Source organism: Thalia democratica, chromosome 2 (genome assembly GCF_965202585.1).
Source record: "Thalia democratica chromosome 2, ktThaDemo2.hap1.1, whole genome shotgun sequence".
NCBI classification, from domain to species: domain Eukaryota; kingdom Metazoa; phylum Chordata; class Thaliacea; order Salpida; family Salpidae; genus Thalia; species Thalia democratica.
In genome coordinates this window covers 58,580,681-58,604,709 of record NC_139166.1, presented here as the reverse complement: position 1 = coordinate 58,604,709, position 24,029 = coordinate 58,580,681, and the positions used below count along the sequence as shown (strand labels likewise).

At 22.2% G+C, this 24,029-nt stretch overlaps 1 protein-coding gene across 1 annotated transcript in view; it reads left to right on the top strand.

Annotated features, from left to right (window-relative positions):
• Positions 1–24,029, top strand: part of LOC145849865 (uncharacterized) — a 69,078-nt gene that overhangs the window by 24,182 nt on the left and 20,867 nt on the right. Inside the window, exons 4-5 of the mRNA XM_082954954.1 lie at positions 4,682–4,798; positions 5,774–5,903. Coding sequence (XP_082811080.1) covers positions 4,682–4,798; positions 5,774–5,903 — 247 coding nt within the window. The remainder of the gene's footprint in view (positions 1–4,681; positions 4,799–5,773; positions 5,904–24,029) is intronic.

Here is a 24,029-nt window from a genome sequence, read left to right as displayed (position 1 = left end):
TACTTTAGACTATCACTTAATAGTAATTGAAGCATTTTATTTATTTCCTTTAACTTGAATTTCCGAACAACCCTGTAGTATAATTATTAATAACTTAATAAATACTTTATATATTCTAGATTGAGCATAAAGTAATAAAATAAAATTAAATAATCTAATAGCAAGTTTTAGCTCGTTTTTTTTTGGTATTTCTTATTAAACTTTATCTTAAATACTCAACACTAATCCTTTTTTTAAGCTTAAGTTCATTTAAACTTAAAGCAATATCGCTCATTTAAATAACACAAAACTATTCTTGATGAATAAAATTAATATTTTAAGGTATGAAATAAACCATTAAGTTATTTTAAATAAGTAACCTATAACTTATTGTAACATTTGCAAATCAATAGACTTTACATTGTTACCAGTTAAAATATCAACTAAATATAAAAAAACAAAAACTTTTTAGCCCAAAATATTAAACTGACCAAGTCAAAAAACAATTATAAGCATAATAAAGTTTACAAGCTAGTTTATACAACATAAACTTTTCTAAAAACAAACGAAATGCTACCTAAGGTATAAACTTTTGAACAACTGAACATTTGTTTGAATGGATATTTAAACATTATTTAAAGATTTAAGTAATCTTTTTTAAGTTCTTAACTTTGTCGTTTAAAAAATTAAATTTAACTTTTAACCTTATTTTTCAAATATAAGTACATTTTAATTGTTTACAACTGTTTTCAAGTAAAAATCGTAACTTTTGAATATTTACAAAACCTAATAACAAAATGTAAGAAAACTTATGATGTTAAATAAATGTATTTTGCATAGATTTAAAGTGACGTATGTTTTTCTAGAATGTTACTGTATACCAGTTGATATTTTTAGTGCATTTTCTAAGTATATATTTAAATTTAAAGCTAAACGAATTCATTCAAGTCATATAACATTTCGATCAGACAGTTTTAAAATTTTACTTTTATTGTTAACAACTTAGATTAATCTAAAAAATGTTGTTTGCTAAAAGTTTACTTTACTGTCCTTTTGTTTTTGTAGTCACTCAGTGATTTTAAATAAATCGAAAGTTCGTAGACGTTTTTGTTTAACATTATTGCTACTTAATTAAGATCAATTTCAACATATATTACAATACAATATATGTAAATAAAAACAAACTCAAACTTTTATTAGTGGTTAAAGGTATTAAAATTTTGTAACCTCATTATATTTCTTCAAACGCTTTGGTTTTTTAAATCAAAATGAATAATTACTTTGTTATTGTCTGTAATCTATTTTTTATTATTATTGAACGGTGCAAATCTTTTAGTTTAAAACCAAACATTATGATTTATGTTAGGAAAATTCTTTTTCTTAACTAAAAATTTGTAAATACATATTTTCATATCCTATATATCATATTTTTATCAAAACAATAAGAAACATTGATAAATATATTTTGTTATTTAGAATATTTAACCCTCAAGCTGTTTCAAGTTTATCAAACGTAGATTTATTTCCAAATTTTAAAGATCCAAGATGTTCAAATTCGCTCTAAGGTCTATTATACTAAGAGAAGAGATATGATAAAGGAAAAAGGTTGAAACAAAAGTTCGACGAATGAAAAATATGTTGTGTTTGCATGAAGTGTTAAAAGTGTGAGAGGTTTTGTTGAAGAAGTTTTTTATTACATACATATTATTAAGTCATATTTGTTTGGTCTAAAGGAACATAACTTAAAAAACTATATTTTTAGAAAAATTACAAATACATTTTTACTGCTTATATTAAAGCCTGCCGTTGTTTGTTTAAATATGCTGTTCAAAAACAAAGATAAAGTTTACTTGAGCTGTATTTTATAAATGACTAAACTTTAAGTAAAAAACAAAACTAGGATGAAAATTAGAGTCTTAAAAGTTTAATCTAGTTAACTCAGATAAATTCTGTTAAATAATTATGTTTTTTAAACTATTAGGTTTACTAAAGTTTAAGAAACTTTATTTATCAACTTATGGATTTAGAATATTTTTGTACTTTTCCCAACTAAATATTATTCCATTAACACTAAGTATTTTTAAAAACTCTTTGTTTTTAACTTCAAACTTAACTATCGTGACTTTTAAAACAACATATTACTATTTGACTAGAGCATAATAAAAAAGGAAACTGTTAGTATTTTTTATCAAACATTAAATTTAATTTATAAATTTTAAGAGGGATTTTGAAAAAGAATTTAAATTTACAGGTTTTGACCTTTGGTAATTGTTTGTTTTTCTCAAGATAGAATCAAGAAATTATAAATGTTTTATGAAGAAACAATGGTATAATGATGTTTAACAACCTTATCAATTTAACTGTCGTGTTTATGATCATGCAAATTACTTTAGGTAAAGAGAAACTGTTTTGTCAGAAACGTGAAAATAGAAAACATACGTTTAAAGGTTTGATTTAATGTTCTTGCAAATAGTATTTTTGTCTAACTACATTTAGTTTAACTGTTACTAATGCTATTTAAGTTATAGAACTAATTTTCAAAACCTTATATTCCAGTGCTATTAAAGTAGCAACTTTTACTAAAAGCCTAAAGGTATAAAAACTTATTATCAGTATTTATTAAAACGAAACTTAAACATACTTTGAATATTTAAGCATACTTATTTGAAAGGATAAAAATCTATTATTAAATTACAGCTTTATTATTTCACAAGATGTTATTTAAAAAAAATTATAAATGCTAGAGTATAAAAATATATCAAACTACTTGTTTAAATTTAGTTTAGGTAGTACTTAGGCTAAGTAAAGTTTCTACTCAAAAAACAGTTATGTTAAGTGAGCCACAAACTTGTTTTAGTTTTATTTAACTCATATTTTAAATTAAAATAAAACCAAATGTAAAACTTATGCGTGTTAGTAGAAAGAATATCAAATAAAATCCAATAAAATAATAAGATTGATAGGTACTTTTTGTTTAAAGTATGAGTATTAAACATTACTTTATGTCAGGGATTGGCAAATTGTGGGATGCGGGTCCAATGCTGTCTGCAAAACAAATATGCGATCCATGCTTTATAAATGATAATTTAATTCACTTATTAAAATCTTGATTTTTATACTAAATAAAAAACTATAGCTTAAATTTGTATTTTTATAGCTTTTTACCTTAAAGTACTTAAAATTAACCAACTATTGACTATAAACTATGAATCGATAAACAATTTAGAATTTTTTAACCTTTTTTTTGTGGCAGGAAAATGATTTTTTTCAAAGTTTTGTACCAAATGAACATTTTTGTTATTTATTGCTGTAAACTCTGCGCTATTATAATACACTTTTTGTTTTGTTTGTTAGTTTTATTAAACTTTTAATCAAAAGCCTCCTTTTAATCAAAAGCCTTAAAAATTAAAAGTTTTAATAATTATCTAAATTTAAAGTTAATTAAAGGTTACAAAGTCATAATTATCTTAAATGACTAAATTCAAATTTTCTGAAAAAGTATGAGTTTTGCAATGACTTAAATATTCTAGCAATAAGTATTCATCATTAAAACATCAAAAATAATTTCAGATAAAGGTGAGAATAATGGAAGTTTAACAACAAAACAATGGATACCGATATGTGTTGTGGAAATCGACCTTATAATTCACAAATTAGAATGTGTTGTTTTGGAAAAACAATATCAAGAAATATTATGAGATGTTGTCCTGATGGAACAATAATGCCTATAGATACTATTTGGTGACCAATTTGTTTAAGTTCTAATAAAAGTTGCAATTGTACTATTTTTGAACCGTATGCAATGGCTTAAGTATAAATAAAACCTCACTTATTTTGTACATAACTATACTTTATTAAAAAAAGAAGTTGTAACCTCGTTTTCAATGCAGACATTTTTTACCAAGTTTGTTAATAAAACAATTTGTGAAATATAAAACTAGTTGAACGGAATTTGTGTAAATTGATTCGACAGTTTATACTATGAAAGCAGTTTGTTTAATTTACTAAGTAGGAAGTTTACTTTGAATCACATTTATCTCTTACATTTGGTTTATTTATGATAAACATTTAAATTTAATCTTAGTAAAAAATACACTTTTAATCGTATTAATTGACATTTTCGGAAAACAAAAATATAGTTTTAAAAGTTTTATAGTTAATTGTATTACGTTACATTTTAAAATAAATTACTTAGATTTTATAAATATACTTTATATCTTGTTTATATATAATATTTTTATAATTTTAAAAGTAAAATGTAAAAAGCCTTTTATTTAAATAAACATGCTTGTTTTAGTAAATAATATTTAAAGAGTAAAATTTTGCAGTTTTGACAAACATTTAAATTAACATTATCTTAAGTTTTTATCTTTTAAACATAAGATAATTGAAGTCTGTTTGAGTGCACTATTTTGTCAAAATAAATGTAAATGTCCAAAGGCAAGTAATTTAGAATACTTAGGTTTAAGTTTCGGAGAAATTCAAAACTATTAAAGTTTTTGTAATTTTAAGTATGCTTCTATTTTAAAAACTAAGCTTCTAAACTTGTGTTTAGTAGCTTAAAAGATATACAGTTGTTAAAGTATTTGCTTTCTTGAAAATTGATTTTTACATAATTTATTTTAGAATTACTGTACTTTCCTTTGTTCATACTTGTACTTCTCTACACCATAAAATAAAAGTTTATTATTAAATTTTACAGTCGCTGTCATCCACAGTCAACTTGGGTGAGAAAGCAATTAGATGAAATGTCAAATATTGAAAAGCGACAGATAAATTTAGTGAAAGAAATCAAAACTCTGATAACACAAACTAAAATGTTGGTTCAAATTTGACAAATTTTCAAAACTTATAATGCTTATTTTTCTTATAAATAATACTAGTTTTGTGTTTTATAGGTATTACGTTTTTAAGTTAGCGACACTGTTATGTTGACTGTAATGATACGCAATATTAGTAATATGAGTAAAGTTTTAACTTTAAGTTAATCATTTTAAATTTAATTGCTTGTCTATAATTCAATTTAGGTTTGTTAATGAGCACAAAGATATTTGTAAATAATTTCGGTTAAGTATACTGATTAAGATAGTTTTATGCTTAAATTTTACTTTATTTTTACAATGTTATATAACCTTTTTGTTATAATAAATAATGTTTTTTCTAATTAAACAATACATATTTTAAAGCTCTACAACTAATTCTAAAGAAAACTAAAGTTAAAGCATATAACTATTTTAATCAGTTTGCCCAATCGAAATTGTTTGAAAATATATTTGTTTTTCTTAACGAACCTAAGTTGACTTCTAGACTTTAATTTAATTTAATATGATTAACTTAAAATAAATAAGTTATTTTTTTTAAGTTCAAATTTTATTTTATAAAGTTATCTACTGTATTTCTTTTTTTTTAATGAGGTAGCATTCCTGTTTATAGTCTTAATTAAACACTCACTGATATTTTTAAAGCTATAAAATTTCACTTGTAACTTACTCATAGTCAAAAAAGAGCACGATTTTATCTTATTTTAAATTACAACTAGTACATGTGCGCTTAACTTTTGTAATAAGTTTAATTCTTAATACATCCCAAACTACATTCATCTATACTTTAGTATGTCGTTAGTTAATTGGAATTATTATATGTAAAGCATTAATTGAAAAATAAAATATTTAACGAATATTTGGAGATAAAATTAAATGAGCAGTATTTGAATTTTAGACTTAGACTGTATTTTTTAAAATTAGGTAAAAAAATATTTTTTATTGCTGGATATAATAAATATTATATTTTTAAGGCACATAATTAATTTACAAGAAGAAATAAAAACATTGGATTCCCAAGCACAGCAACTTTACGAAACTTTTGTTAGAAAAATAAATATTGACATTGATGATTCAACAGAAGCTCAAAATGTTATAAAAATGGTTAGAGTATTACCTTGATTAAAAATGAAAATTTTTAAGATGTTTTTATTATCGTTAAAAGCTTTGATTTTTAAAGCAGTCTTAAGAAACTTTTAAGATTATTTTAGGTAAACAATTTTCTTATAAAACATGTGTGGTTATATTAGAGTTGAACAACTTATCATGTGAATCTATTAACAAAATAAACAGATTAATTTCAAGTATGCAAACGAAAATAAAGTTAACATGGAAAACGAGCATAATCTGTCTGTAAAATCACAAATACCTCAAATATCACAGCTGAAAGTTGTTCTCAGAAAGGTTGTTAATAATCATGTACAAAACATATGAGATTGTAATATTGTTTATTGTAAGCTTTTATTACTTATATGAGAATATTTAAAAACTTTTTTTTTTAACAGCAATGACTGTTTTATTCAACTACTTACATATTTTCAACTAACGTTTTCCACAACATAATTTAGATTAAATATCAAAAGAAAAAAAAATACAGATCTAATTTTTTTCAAAGCATATTAAAATGGATTGAATTAATAAAAATTTGTAAAGCTTTTAATAACATTTTACTTAATGAAATGTTTATTTTCTAGTATCATTGATTTTTGAGTAACATGAAACATAGCATTATAACAAAATCATAAACAAATAAAAACTAAAAGTATGTATTTTCTAGTTTAAAAAGTTAAACTAAAATCCTTCGGATAGTGCTTATGTCTACGTTAAATTTTATTAAGAAATAATATAAACTGTTTACTAATTAAACTTAAATTTAATAAAAGTTTTTTCTTAGTATTACCAGTTCTTAGTTAATGAAAAAAATTCCTGCTAATATATCGTTATTTTTTTGTGTCAACCTAAATAATAATTAAAGTAATTTAAAACGCTTTGACGTCTACGTTTCCTTTAGAGTTTAGATTAAAACACTTAGTGGTATAAAAAAAACTAAAAAAAAATTAAGCTTTATTTGAACCATGGAAACATATTTTCAATTTTCAAGTAATTAGTAGTTTGTTTATATGTGTATTTACACTCAAAACTATTTTTCTCTTTTTAAAAGTTATACAAGATTTAACACGCTAAACCTAAACATTAAAATCAATTTAGTTAATTTTAATTAATTTCTTTTATTTAAGATTTTTCAAAATGTTGCTTCTTCTAAAAATAAATATTTATAATAGTTTTAAATTATCAAGTCATATATATCAATATTAACCTACAATTGAAACTTTCTGTTGTTTTGTTTTAATTATATGTCATGAAGGTGTACAATGATTAATGAGATTAAATTAAAAATCTTAGTCTAAATACAGTAAGCATTAAAATTAATAAATTACAACATGCAAGTTCTCGATTAACTAACAGTAGATTACGTTTGGCAAATTACTTTGTAAAAATTCACTACAAACGTATGTAATTAAGACACTATTGTTAGAAATAAAAACTTTATTATGAATTTTTATAACATACGTTAATTGTGAAATCTAAAAAAAAGCTCTTTCTTAAATTATCATTTTTTCATTTAGGTAGTTAAAACTGTATACTTTACTACTAGAAATTAATTTATCTATAATTACTATTAAAACAAACTAACAAAAGTAACAAACTTAAAACAACTTGTACAGATGTTTAAGTTTTCATGTTTAGACTTTACAAACGTGACCTTAAAATTAAAATATCAGAGAAAATGTTTTATCAGTTTTTAAGCGTGGTATTTGTACATGAAAAACTTGAAACCAAAACATATTTTTGTTTTATAATGAATAAAGCCTGTTGTGTGGCTTAGAAACATTGTTTACGGTAATTAAATTTGTTTGAAAAGTAACAGATTTGAACAAAATTTAATGGAATATCACCGTTTAAAAGGCTTAGATAAATTTATCTTTGAAACAGGCTAAAAGAAGCGTAAAATTAAGAAACGAAATCAACAAAGTTGAAAGTCTCGTTTTTAAACGTCAATCAATGTTGGTGAAAATTTTAGAAAAACATAAAAAACTGACTAAGCTCACGTCGCTTTTTGAACTGGAAAATAAACTTTTTATGATAACTGAAAACGATCATCAGCTGATTATTCACTTCAGAAATAATTTTGACGAAATTATGACAGATGTTTTGAAAATTTAAAGCTCATTGGCTATTGAATATCCTGAAGCAAAAGTTAATGCTGGCTTCCATGTGAATGATTACACTCAAAGTCTTGAATTTAAGCATCTGAAACTGAAACTGCAGTTTTTCAAAGATAATAAAGGTGGTTTTTTAAAAAACAAAAGTAAAAAGCAAGATTGGAAAAGTTTCAATTTCAAAGATAATTTGTGCAGTTTTACAAAATGGACTGAATATTTGAAAAGTTTTGAAACAAACCTAGTTTTGTCTAAAAATGAAACAGTGTCTTAGAAAAACAAACTTAGGACAATAAAAAATAAAAACTATCAGAAAAATATTAAAAACAACAGACAAACTTAAAAAAAAAAACACCTTTTAGAAAATAAAGTTTACTTAATAGTACTTTTCGAATACAAAAAAAAATGTTTGTAATATACATTTAAAGAGTATAGTATAATTAAATTAGAAATTGTTTATTTCAAGTTTAAAACTATGCGGATATTCTAATTAAAATTTTCATTCTGTAAGTTATAAAAATGTTATAAGTTAAAAATGAATCGTAATTAAAAGTATTCCAGCCTATACGTACTATAAATTCTAAAATTTTCTAGTTGATGTTTTCATTTCAAACGTAATGTCGTTATCTTTTTCAGCGGAAATTTTCTTAAAGTTTGTAGCTATCTAAATAAAGTACATATTCCAACGGTTTCCATTATGTTAACTTTGTCGTATCCTTAACGTATAACGCTATATATAAACTTTCCTTTGATATAACTTTTTATTTTGTACGATTTATTTTATTTGACTTTTGATAATTACAATGGTCACATAAATAAATTTAGTTATTGTAAGAAAAGAACTTTAAATGTTAGTGCAAAAGTTATATATATTTAAACAAGTCATTATTTTAAAACTAATATAAGATATACCTATTAAAATTGCTCTTAACGTACACTACAAGTAAAAATAAAAAACCAGTTAATTCTTTTTTTTTATTTTTTTTAAATAAATTATTTTTAGTGTTTTATTCAACTTTTTATCAAATTTATTTATTTAAAATTTTTTTAAAAGTAAAAATTATTGTTTTAAAAGAAATTGATTAGAATTTAATTGCAAAATATTACCTTTTAAACTTGTCTTGTGTCTTTACTTAAAAAAAAAAATTGTTTTCGATCAAATGCTTAATAATTTTATTTGATATACTTTTCCTCTTGAAAATTTTTAAGTTGTAGCTCAATCATTTTATATAACCTTTTTTACGTATTAAAAAATTGTGAAAAGTATTGTAAAACTATATATGATATTAATTAACTCAAATACGTTCAAACGACTTGGTTCTAAACCTAACAGTTTTATTTTTGTTTACAAATTTATTATTATATGCAAGTTAATATATGATTTTATTTTGTATATACTTGTTTAAAACAATTTTACGTTGCTTTATAAAACTATAAAACAGTGTAAATGATTTATTACATATTTAACAAAATTTTAGTTACAAGTGAATCGTTTAAGAAAAGGTAAATTTACAAAAAAATTTCTCAGGTTATAATTAGAAGTAAAGTTAATTCTTTTTTACTATATATAACTCTACAGTCAAGGTTTGAAAAATTTAACTAGTAAAAACAGTTTCTATAATATTCATATACTATGTTCTTTTGCTAGCTATTTAATCACACAATAAATGTGTTTTTAATTTTATCATTTACAGCTTATTGAGATATTTTAACTCATTTTCAAACAAATAATTTTAAGTTACTTTGAGTGTAAACTTTTAATTTTTAGTTTATGATTAATATAAAAGTTGCAAAGCATTTTAGCTTGGTTTAATCTATATTCAATAAGTAGTAAAATTAACTCACAAAGTATTTTTTTGATGATAGTTATTATAAACTATGTTTACGTTAAAGAAATAATCGTTTAAAAAAATTTTATCTTCAATTTTTTTGAATTGTTTTGTCGTTAATGTTAGGTTTCCAAAATATAATAATATTTTTTACTTATTGTTACAGCACTCAATAACAGTCAGTTAAGTAGTATGGTGAAACTTGTGATTTATACCACATAATTTTCAATAATTTTAAAATATGTGACAAAAATAAACTATAATTAGATTGAATTGGTAGAACTAAACTTGCTACTACATAATTAAGTTTAGCGTTTAAGTTTATGTTATAAAAATTTTGTTTTTTTTCGCTAAATTATGGTTTAGCTTTTCAATATTTGACACCTAATCTTATTTTTCTACTTATTTAAAATAATTGTAAGAGTATTTTTAACCAGATTCTATTAATTTACTTCTTCAGATTTGATAGAAAATATAATGCTTAAGTAAATTTACTACACATACTACACATTTTTTTATTTTGCTTTTATTTCAATTTTAAATACTTTTTAAATAAACTTTATGTACACTAGTTAAACATTTTTGATTCGAATAAGGACAACCAAATCGAATTAAACTAATTTTTTAACAAATATGTTCTTATAAGCCTAAATTGAATATTTGAAAACTAATTACCTATGCTTGACTTTCTAGATTTAAGACTTGTTTCAAGCATAAAAGCGCAGAAAATTAAATATACTATCTTTAACTACATTTTTATTATTATAAAAAAATATTTAAAATTTAATTAAATTCTTTTGGACCTTTGGCATTAAATTTTAATTTAGATACTTCGAATATGTTAAGTTATTTAAAATTAGGTTATAAAGCTATGTTATTCTTTGGTTAGACAAGTTTTCATTTTTAAAAATATTGACTTTTAAACATTCAAACGTTAAATAATAATGTTTTATTTGTGTAGCAATTTAATTTTTTTTGGAAATTCTTAAACTTAACTGTAATAGAGTAGAAAATGTTTATTTTTTATGAAAATAGATCTTTTAAAAGAACTTCTAAATAATTCAGTATACTAATGTTTAAGAAGAACCTATAGATGTAAGCAAAAACTGAAAAAAATAAGTTTTTTTTTTGTTTTAAACTGCTGTTTTAAGCTGTTTTGAGTATTGCTCAATGTTCAAGCAATTAAAAACATTATAATTTTTTTTGCATTTTTAGTCTTTTATATACATAAAGTTTGTCTTAAGTATGGTTGCTGAAAAGTCGAAGCATTAAAATTTTTTAATGAAAACGACTTATTATATAGTTAAGTGGAAAATTGCATTATAAAAACTAAAACTAAAACATTGTTCTCCGTTTTTTATTTGAGTGAATAAAAATAAACTAGTTGCAACTGATATTTTATGTAAAGCTAAGAATAAAACTAGAAATCAGTACTTTAGTATTTGTATACTTTATGATACAAATTAGTCGCAGTAATAGATTATAAATTATAATACCGATTGAGTAACTTAAACTATTGAAATAAAACATTTATGTACAGGTTGAATTATAAAAAATATTTGTTTGTTACTAAGACTTTGTTACGGTCAAGATTTTGAATGCATTTAAACGTTTATCGATTGCAGAAAATTTGGTTAATAATTCAACTTGTGCAAACAGTTTTAATTCAAGTAGATTTAAAATTATTAAAGCTTGTAGTAAAGTAAACTTGACTTGATTAAATTAGAAGCCATTTGTATTTTGTTAAGGAAACCTGTTTTATGTTAGCAAAAAGATTTTGACTACACCATTTCTTTTTTTCGTAATACTTTATAAGGGTTGTTTTATAATTGTTTATCTTTAGTTTTACATTTGATTATTTATAACGTAAGTAAACTTATATAATTTAAACTGTTACTAATTGCTTTTATCTTTTAATATTTTCTTGAATACTTTATAATTACTTGATTACTTGGTTACTATATAAGTTTGTAAAGTCTTATTACCTGTTAGCTTTGTACTCTACTGATGAGAATTGCGGAAAAATATTAAGTTTTATTGAAATTGTGTGTCTTGTATATCTTATTGTCTATTTAACTTAAGATATTTTGAATAATAGCTTACTCTATTTGAAATAACAATTTTAAGTAAAGTAAAACAGTTAACAATTACGTTTATTTTGGAATAAACAGTTGGTATACTTAAGTTTTTGTTTTTAAGGTATACTTTAAATTGTCAACTTAAAAAAAATAGTATGACTTACGTACCATATCTTCTGAACCAATCTACTGAAATGTACTACTTTTTGTAATTAGATAAAGTTACGGTGAGTTGTAATACAACTATACAAAAAGGATGGCAAATCGACAATGTAAAGCGATAAAACTACTACTGATATATTGTTGAAAACTTAATTTTGAAACTTAAATAGTTAAAATCATAGTTGCCTTAAAAATTCTTAAGAAGTTTATTTTGAAACTGTTTGCAAATTCTTAGAGTAAGTAATGTTTTATTTTACGACAGCTAATGTTGTGTAGTAGAAGTTAAATAATTTTTATCCACAAAAATTTTCAAGCAGCTTAACATGTGAAAAAATTTATAAAATAATAAATTATCAGAATAAGCAATATAACGTTGGACAAAGTCTTAGTTTGTTTTATTAATGTTTTGATTTCTTTCTCTAAATAGATCTGTCACTTTTCAATATTTGACATTTCATGTAATTGCTTCCTCAACCAAAATGACAGTGGCTTAAAGATTAATTTAAAAGACTCAAAATAATCAAAAATAAACGGCATAAATGAAAACAACGGCTTAATTAAAATTTATGTTTATAATTTTTTAATTTGAATTAATTTGAAAGATAAATTGTTTTTAAACGACCTGTTATAGTTGAGATTTTTGTGCATGTTTCAAAGCCTTTATTCTAATAAAGTTAGAAAATATTATTTTGCATAAACTATAAAAAAGTCTAAGCTTCTAGAAAATTTAGACTTAACTATGCTAATATATTTCATAGTTTAAAATTTTCTAATAAAACAGAAAAAAAAAAAACAGAATATCGTTAACAACGTTTAAAATTTTTTTTTTTATGTCTTCGTTATTTTTTATTAAAACAAGTATTTTTTGTCTAAAGACAAAACTTAATCTTACATCAAAATTTTGTCAAAGCAATTTTGTATTACATTATAACATAGTTAAAAGAAATTTAAAGTTTTAAACTATAGTTTTAAAATCATAGTATAATACCAGAGTAGAAAGTTTAAGAAACGTAACTTTGAGCCTTTAATTAAACACACATACTTTAAAAGTTAAAAACTTTATCGACGCAGAATTTCACACAGTCTTATTTTAGTTAATTTCAAATTTTACAAGCTTTTTTATAAACAAAATTGTGAGAAAAAGTAACTGCAATTTAAATGAGATCTTTAAAATTAGACATTTGTAAACAACTTAAAGACCAATTTTACATAAAAAAACTATAAAGAAATAGATAAAAAAACAAACAAAATTAACTTCGAACTTTTTATAAACTATTTAGATTTAAAAAATAAAATTATTTTGGTTAAACATAAAGTTATACACTTATTAAGTTATAATTTTTGTAATAAATAACTCTGCTTCTGCTAGTTTTGATAGTTTTATGATCTTAATTTATATTAAGTCAAAAAAGAACTAGTTTTAAAGAGATAAAATTTAACTCAACTGTTTATATACTTTACTGTTTTTTTTTTTAATTCTGAACTAATATGTTTGTGGTTTAGCTGTATAGGATAATTTTTATATTTGAAAACTAAGTTTAAATTAAATATATACTAATTCTTAATAAATACTTTGTAAGTATAATTGTACAAAAACACTGTATTAAGTTATTCTACATTTATTGACCTAAAAGTATTCTAAATAAAGTTTTGAAAAAAATCAACTACAATTATTTGAAAACCTACTACAAAAAGAAATTGTTTAACTTAAGCATTACACTAAAGCTAGTTTTTAGTAACTTTAAAGCTCATAAAACACAAATTAATATTTAAACGTTAATAAATTATTACCAAATAGTATCTATAGGCAGTATTGTTCCATCAGGACAACATCTCATAATATTTCTCGATATTGTTTTTCCAAAACAGCACATTCTAATTTGTGAATTATAAGGTCGATTGCCACAACACATATCTGGTATCCATTGTTTTGTTGTTAAACTTCCATTATTTACACCGTTATCTGAAATTTCTTTTGACTAATTTATTTTGTGATTTTATATTTATTGAGTGTGTTTAACTTTTGTAAATGTTGAAAAAAAAACTTTAAAAACAGTTGTAGAACAATATTTTATTTTTACATGGCATATAACTTCTTTAAATTTTTATCAAAAGTACTAATCATTGTTTAAATTATATACAACATTTTGTTATATTTGTTAACGTTTTTCAGATTTAAGTTAAAACCGATTAATCAGCTATTGAAATTTCTCAATAAAGAACTACTTTAAAAAAATTCATACTTATGAAGTGCAAGAATTAATAATTGCATATTAAAGATTGTTTTGACAATATAAAGTATTTGTTAAGTTAAGATTGTTTTGGATGTTTTGAATCTTTAATCTATAAAAAGAAACAACTATAAAATTATATTCAATTAAAGCTCAATCTAATACTAATTATAAGAAACGTGTGATTATTAAGTTCTTACTCAGTGTTCCTATTAAAATTCAAAATTGTATCGAGCCGTATGAAATCCATAAGCAATAATTTCAACTTTTATGTTTAAATTTTTAGATTATAGTTTAATAACTAGAATTTATTTATGATAAAATAGCACTTGAAAGATTTCAAAAACGGTTTGGAAATCACTATAAGTAAAGAGAAGCAATTTTGTCAATAGCGTTAAAATATAACACGTACATTAGGAGGTTTAATTGTACCAGTTGACAACTTGTCTGCAATTAATTTATATCTTAATTAACTTGTGTCATACTTAAAACTTCGTTCAAATTTGTATATTTGTACCATTATAAACTTAAAACTTTGTGATCCACAGACTGAAAGTTTAAAATAATTAAAAAAAAAAAAATTATAGAGTGGTGTTTGAAAATAAACATTAAAAAAAAAACTATTTGTTATAATGTAGTTATAATGTTATAACAAAACAGTTTCATGTTCAAAAAAAACTATATGAATATTAGGTGTACTAAAATTTAACCTTTTACACAAACATGTTTCTTTTTACAAATTTTAGCCTATTAACGATGTTTTTTAGGATCTTTGAACTATCAGTTTTCGAGATGTTTGTTAAAAAAAGTGTTAAGAACCAAATTTATCATTAATTGATATTTATTTTCACTGTTTGATTAAAAAAAGTACTAATAAAGAATTTAAAGCTAAAATTTTAGGTTATGAAAACTAAAGTCGGTCAATAATATTATATGTTTTAGTTTTAAGAAAACAAATAAAGAGATCTAAACTACTAGAGGAGAAATAATAAATTTATTCTTTCAAGAATTTATTTTGCAAACTAAGGTTCGGTCAAAGACCTCGTTAGCGCTTAAATAAAAAATCTAAAAAGAAATGTAGCTGTCATGAAAAAAATAAATAAAAATAAATAAAAACAGATTTTTACTTAAAATTTTTAATTTAAAACAGAACAAACTAAATGTTAACATCAAGATTGAGTATATGGTAAATTATATTTTAGTCAAGTTTCAAAATCAACATAACAACAAGATATAACGTAGGAAAACAATAAAAAAACTAAGTTTTGTATTAAGACTGATCAAAATCAAATACAATAAAATATCGGTCAAAACAATGATATTTTTCATTACGATTGGTAAATACCTCGAAATGGGAATATTTGTTTACAAAAAAGATAAATTTTAGATTAACACCTTTTAAAACGCCTTATTTTATCTTAGTCTTTTTACAACATTATTTTTTAACATAACACCAGTTTCGTTATTTTTACCTGACAGACTTTATTTATTTTACACTAAATAAAAAAGTTAACAAACTTAAACTTCAAAATTTTTTTTTATTTAAATCATTACAGACTTTAAAGCTTTTTTGCTTTAATGAAAACATACTTGTAAGTTGTAAAAAGATCACAACAATTGTCGATTAACTTTTAAACATTTTAAGTGTCGATAGTGTATACAATTATATTGGTAAGCATATTAACGAGTAATACAGTTTTGTACAATTAAATAAAGTATGAACTTAAAAAAATAACTTAAAACGTTATGCTGTAATTACAACCCGTAAAGTTCAGTACAATAGACTTATATTTTTGTGTTTTTTGATGACAAGCTATATGAAAAACAGGCAACAATTGCAAAAAAGTTTTAAAGTCATTCCAAGCTTATACTTTTATTGAGACTGTTATGCACTTAGTTACTTAAACATTACATTCATAGTTGCCAGAATTTTTCTGCTATTTTTGCCCTCATTCAACTTCTATAGGAAAATTGACATATATAAATTTTTAACCGTTAAGTATCGCCCAAGAGCTAAGTTTGGCTTTCTTTGAATTTCAGTAAATGAATTAGTCTACAAATAAAACACTATACTATAGTGCTATTCTTATTAACTTTCAGTTTACTAAAATTAACTTCTTTAGACTAAAATACTAAAAGAATAATTCTTGCAAACTAAAAGTACAAATTCCGGTATTTAAAAGTTGCTTACAGTTTTTTGCTCATACTTAAAATTATTTTCAAATGCAGAAATCTATAAGTTAGGTTCGAGTTTTTTGAGTTCGCACAGTCGGTTAAATTTGCAAATATTGAGTTCGCACTGCTGTTTAATTTTGGATTTAGAATTAAAAAAAATTGCATAGTATGTAACTTTTTCAATTTTAAGTTAAGTGAATTTAAGTTTAATATTTGCTTCAGAATATTATTATTTATGAGTTTTTTTTTTCTAATTTATTTAAATAAATGTATAAAAACATTATAAAATTAAAGAAAAACAAAACAAAAAATTTTTAAATGTACTAAATGTTCTAATCAAAGAAATCATTTCTTGATTAAGAACTTTAATCATATATTTCTGTAAATTCAGTCTCAAAATAGCAGTAATAAACACTTTTTTTTGAAAAAAAGCAAATTATAAGATTGTTTTTATATTTTTATAAAAAAAACGATTCTTTTAAAATTATGTAAATGAAATGGTACTTAATGTTTAGACAATGATTTTTTTATAATTTACAGTAACTTCAAAATATGTAACCTTTTTGTAATAAATTTTGGTTTAAATTTTAACGATAATAGTGGATAAAAGCTTTTTTTTCTTATTATTAGTAGAGTATTTTAAAAAATACATTAATTTATTATCGAACTGTAAATTTATATAGTTTTAGACTTTTATTTTGAATACAAAGTGAAATTTAGCAAGTGTACTTAATGAAAAGGTTATTTATCAGTTTTATAATAAATTTTATTAACAAAAAAATCTTTATTTATTTAGTTTGTATATATTCCTACAGTGAACAGAATTTTTGGATAAACTTAAAAAAAAAAGATATCTTTTCTAATAATTGGACGTATACAAATTCAGTACATTTACCTTTAGGATACAGAAAACTTTTAGATGTAAAAAATTCATTAGCTTAAAGTAGCTAGTTTAATTTTTGTAGCTAATTTAAGTATTTTTTCCAATACTTGAAATATATTAAGTAACTTGTTGAAAAAATTTGCAATAAACTAGCTAAAAAAATGTATTAAAAACTAAAGCTTTATCATAGTTAACATATAAAAAAATCAAATAATAAAAACAAATCAAAGTAAATGCAGAAATATTAATTGCAGAAATTGTAATAGTTCACTGTCTAAAATCCTGCAAAACTATTTACATAACTAAAAATCACATCTTATAAACAGTAAAACTTATTTTACAATATAAAACACCTAGAAGAATTTATTTTAAATTTTAAGCTGGTCTTTTAATCTTTTTTGTTCATCATAATAATGAAAAACAAATGGATTAAAGCTATTAGAATTAAATTGCTTCTATTGGTACTCCTTAAAACTAAACCATAAAAATAATAGGTAATACTATTTAAGCTTCATAACTAAATGTTTTATGTCATTATTTTAGGTATTTATTTGAAAAATTAATAAGAAAAAGGTCAAAAAACATCAAATTATCTACTGTGAAATTAAAAAGACTAATCAAGTAGATTTTTAAAAATTTCTACACTATTTTTTCTAAAAGGTAGTTTTCACATAAAATGTAGAGCTTACATTTGTAGTTTCAAAATTTCATTTCTATAAAAGCTTTTATGATAAAAAAATTATGAATAACTTTAAATTTAGTATGAAGAAAATATAGAAAGATACAGCTTAAAAAGCATTTTAAGATCAAAACTACTAAATATCAAAATATTCTATTAAAAACAAAACTTCCAAGGTACGAGGTAAAAATTTAACTTAGTTTTAAACATTCAATTATTTTAAACATCTGAACGAAAATAGAGGTTTAATAAAAAAACAATATGAATTTAAAAATATTTTAAAATGTTACATAAGCTTGGTTTATACAACTGATTTGTTTAAGCATTTCTAAAAAACTTGTAAATCAGAAATCAACAAGACAAATAAGTTTTAACAAAACCAACAATTCATAAGTTGAAACACTGAATAAAAAACTGTTTACTATTTCTAAAATTTTAAAAAAAGTTTGTATACTAAGTTAGTAAAATTTTACATTTAATGTAAAAAATAGTTTAAATAGACTAAAACTAAATAAACTCGTAACTAATAAAAAATAAGTAGAAAAAACATCAGTAATAACATTGTAGATTGTAAAGTTGGCTTAAAACATAAAGAAACTCCAAAGCAATTAAAACAAATTGCTTTAAACAGTAACTGTTTTTTATTTTTAAGCCACTTAATTAATTTTTCTGTCTAAAAAATAACACCAAAATGTAAAAAAAACCATACAAGGAGGAATTTTTTATTGAAACCCTCAATCTTTCAACATACATCACTTAAAAAAGTTAACTGCTACAGTATATAATTTTAAAATGTTTGATCTTTTAATAAACATGACTATTAATAATAACCAAAAATTTATTTTTTGTTCAAAACTAAATAAATTTAAAAGATCTAATAATACAAAAAAAAATTTTTTTGAACACACTTTAATTAAAAAAGAAGTAGTTTATATAATTACTTAAGTTGTTTTGAAACTATTAGTTCTATATCTTCAAAAAACACAAGAACAACATTTTGTGAACATTTAGAACACAACTAAATTTAATTAAGTGCAAAATTTGTTACATAAAACTGTTGATAATAAAATAATAAATATGCACTGAACTAATTGAAAATAAAAAAGGTTAAAAAAAAATATTTTTTTAAAGTTTGCCTGAAAAAACATTTAGAACAAATTACTTCAAGTTACCCTAGGAGTGAAGTATGTTATTTTTAATGTATTATAATTAAAATTGCAAACAATTAGGAAATGAAATACTTAGTATATAACAAAAATTCATATATTTATAGTTACAAAACATATATAAAACCAATTTAATTTTTTTTCTTTTAGTTCAAACAATTATCTAAATCATTTTATTGTCTATCATTGTAAATTTAACATTTGTTAAATATTTTTAAAATTAAATGTGCTCTTAATTTTAAACAGCTATATTTAAAAATTAGTTAAAAATTTTAAATAAACAACATATAATTTAGTTAAAAATCTACAGAGTAAGACCAAGCTATACATTTTTTCAAAATTCTTTAGCATCTATTAAACTTCAATTCAACCGATACAGTATTCATGAAGTAATATTAAAGTTAACTAAAAATAAAAATTACAGTTCTTTTGATCAGAAAGTTGTATTACATGCCACAAAACAAGAGCAAATTATAACAGAAAATAAAGCATTTTGAGTATTTTCAATCTCTAATGTTTACTTAAACTTGGATTAGCTTTCTAATAAAAATAAAAATTTTTATACAAAAGTTTTAAAATTTGTTGATTTTTTTTTGCATTTTAGTAAATTTATATCTAAGTTTAATTGATATATTTAATGTTTTTCTTAATTGCAAAAAAAAAATAAAGCAAATTCAAGGTTTTTTGCTTATTATTTGTTAAGAACATATAAAAGGTTGTGTAAATTAGTTAAAACTTTTAAAATATTACTACAAAAGCTTTGTTTTACATATGTTTGTATTTGAAACTTTTTACAGAAATTAGAATTTCAAAAACTTGTTTATCACTCAAAAATAAATTTTTAAATATTTGAAAATCCATTGTAGTTAAATATAATATTATTATACATTTTAAAACGAAGAGTTAGAAAAACAATATAAGTATTATGAAGTGGAAAAATTGGAATCATACTTTTATTAAGTTGAAAAAAAAAATTTTAAAGGTAAAAAACTTTTTTTTTTAACTAACTTAAAGACCAAAGTATCTTTTTAATTAGGGAAGATGGTCTAAAAATAAATAAATAGATAAATTACAAACACTGATGAGTTATTTAGAATAAATGAAATATTGAAAAAAACTAACTTAAAGAGATGAGTGCTCCTGGAACAACTATCAAATTGGAACAGTCTCTCGAAATCTTAACCAAATTTTTGCGATTGGCTTTACTAAAATGTGCTTCAAGTGATATGAATTCCTGTTTAGTCAAAAAAGTTTTTTGTTAAATAGGTTGAACTAGAATAAACACATTAATACTAAACAAAAAATATCATTAAAAATAGAAAGCTATAAAATTTATTCAAGTATAAAACATTAAAAATTAATCAATTTGTACAAATATTTTAATAAAAAAGTTAAATAAAAAATAAAAAACAACTTTGATACAAATACAAAATACACTTTATCAAACTTAATAGATTACTAGAAATAATTGGATGTTTACTGATAATACTTTTAATGTTTATAAAATGTTCGAATAGAATTTAGTTAGATTTAAATTGCTTTCATATGCAAAACATGTACGTGTAGTATATTATTCTTCAATATTAAACACTTTTATTAAATGAAAACTGTGGACTTTAACATACTTTGGAAGAAACAATCTCTCAGTAAAAAAAAATATAAAAGTATTGTTATATAAATATCTCACTAGTGGCCAGTGAATTAAATTAAATTATGTAAGCTTAATTGTAGCAAATTTTTACTTTTTAAATAGAGAAAAATAAGTTGAAAAAAACTTAAATTTATGTCAAAATTAAGGCCAACATCAACTGCTAAAAAATACCTTAGAAGCTTTTATATAAAACCTTTTTTTAGGTTTTTTGTTTTCTTTGGTTTAGTGTTAAAAAATGTCAGAATTCTTTGAAAAGTTGAAAAAAAGTGTATATTTTCTCAATTTAAAACTTATAATCTTTTGAAAATTTCATTGATGTATTTATGGTAATTACAAAGTATTTCTAAAAGAGAATAAGTATTTCAACTGCTTGGTGCTAAAATATCTTCATTTTTATGTTTTAGCAAATACGATAAAAATTCTATATACAATTTTACAAAACAAATTATCATTAGGAAATTAAGTAATTTTAGGTTTATACAAACAACATCCTGATGCCTATTTGCACTTTTTTCTTGAAAAAATACCAAATAAAAAAAATTAAGTTAAAAATTTTAAGTTTTTAAATAACTTATTGTGTTTACCAATACTATTCCAACAAAGTTTAAGAAAAATGCTAAAAAAGTTTCTCTAAATTAGTCTTACAGAAATTTTTCTCTAACATTCTGCAAAAAAAATTTGTCAAAACTATGAAGAATTCGGAGTAGTTTTCAAACTGTATAGTCAAAAAATAGTTGGATTTAAACTTACATAACTTCTTAAATACTTTAAGCAGAAAAACAACAAAACCAATTTTAAAACAAAGAAATCAAACTATGTTTAACACTTTGTACAATTTTTTTTCAGCAAAATTATTTTATTATAACCAATGGCCGCTTTAATCCGTTTTCAGCTTACTGTGTTCAGGTAAAGTTTATACAAAATGATAATATTTTAGAAAACAAGCATGCATAGTCTAGTCCATTTATGAAAAAAATAATGAATAAAACCTGTTACTGAAGTTTTAATCATGAATATCTATAAAAACTACATGCTAATAGTAGATCAGTAGGAAAATTAACTTAGTTATTTTTAAAATCAAGCAGTACTAACAAAATTGTAATAAAAGTATTAAGGGCATAGGGGAGTTAAACACTTTTTCACATTTTGATCTTATTTTATTGAGTTTTTAAGCTACAAGATGATTTTTACTGATTTTAATAATAAAAAACAATTTTTGAGATATATCAGGTCAAAGTGGGAGGCAACAATAGATTCCTTTTGGGAGGGGCAAACTAAAATAGCAAAAAAAGACTATTTCACTAAAAATCTATATTCTCTTACGTTTTTTGAGATAAATACCTCAAACTTTCAGGATATGTTGTTTAAAAATCTTTAAAACTTTTTCAGAAAGAATGTTTTTAAAATTAAAAAAATAAAATTATAAAAAAATAAACAAAAAACAAACAGTTTTTTTTTTGTTTTTTTGTCACAAATTATTTATTTTTATTTTTTTAAATTCTCTTCCTACACAATTTTTTTAAAATTGCAAGGAGTATATTCTGTAAGTTTGTGGCATTTATCTCAAAAACGTTACGTAGAAGAAGATGGATTTTTAGTGAAGTAGTCTTTTTTTGCTGTTTTAGTTTTCCCCTCCCAAAAGGAACCTATTGTTGTCGTCCAATTTGATCTGCTATATCTCAAAAAGTTATTTGATTTTTTTTAATTTGTAAAAAGCAACTTGTAACTTGTAGTACTTAAAATTCAATATTATAAGACTAAATTGTAAAAATGGTGATCTACATCCCTAAGCCCTTAACATGTTTTTAATTGTTATTCAAAATTTTTGGTAGGATGATTAATTAAAATTAACTTTTTTCAAATGTTGGCTAGTATTAGCATGGTATTTAAGACTTGAGCATTTCGCTTGTAATCTCTTCTTACAATATCTACATCTTATGTGGTATGAACTAGAAACATCAGGCATAATCCAGTCTATTAGTAAAATCATATTCTGTATTTAATAGATAAGTCTTATTTATGTAAAGCAATAATCAACTACTTTACCTTTAAACTCAGGAACAGATTTCCATTTAGAAGTGTATTTTTGTTTATTGTTCCTAGTAGGTGCTTCCATTTCGACTGTTATCATTTTTAACCAGCTGTGACAAATAAATGTTTTAGTGCTTTATATTAAATAGGCTGTTATAAAGTTAACTATCATAAAATAACAAATAATATTTTTTTAGTATTTTGGATTAAATAAATCTTTGGAATCATAATTGTACATATTTTTTACTAATATTGTTACTTTTTTTAAATTAATCAATTTAAAGTTCTTGACTTAAATGCCTATTTAAATATTTTGTTTTTAATTTTATTTTACTTCCATTTATTTGTTCATTTTTTTTTTTCAGATTTGTTAACAACAACTGAGGATCTCCTATAAGCAAATATAGGAGTAAAACATTGTTTTGTTAGTAATAAGGTATTAAAATAAATATTAAATATTTTTTTTTACTTAATACTTAATAAAAATTCATTAGTTAGTTAGATAGATGTTTTTCCTACTTTTTAAACAACTTACAAATGTATACTTTGCTTTTAACTATTCTAACTACTAAGTTGAAGTAGTTATAATTTAGCTGAGTTAATAATAATCAGAATTGCCTATCTTTGAGGCAAAATAGTCAGCCTGTGTTACCTGAGACTAGTTAGAGTTTATAATAAAATAGAAACAGAACGTTTTGGTTAGCAAATTTTCGAATAAAAATAATACTAGTTAAGTTTAAATACAAAAAGATACCTAAATAATTACAAAAGAACTTTAAAAATCAATAATTGTAAGAAATAAAAACTGGTATGAGATACTTAAAAATCAGCACTAGCATGAGATTTCAAAAAAAGTTCATACTAGCCGAAGAGTGCCACACACAGTATGTATCTAAAACTTTTTTAAACTGAATATATCTTAAAAGTTAATTGAAACTGTTTTTGGTTGTATAAAAAATCTTACTATAGACTTTATGGATGATACTATAAAAAAACTAATCTACTGATGTGAAATTTCTACATGATACAAACAAATTTTAAAACTGAAACATTAATTTTTAGCACAATCATTTTATCTAAAGTCCACCACAAAAATTAATGTACATTTTCATTGACTATTTGAA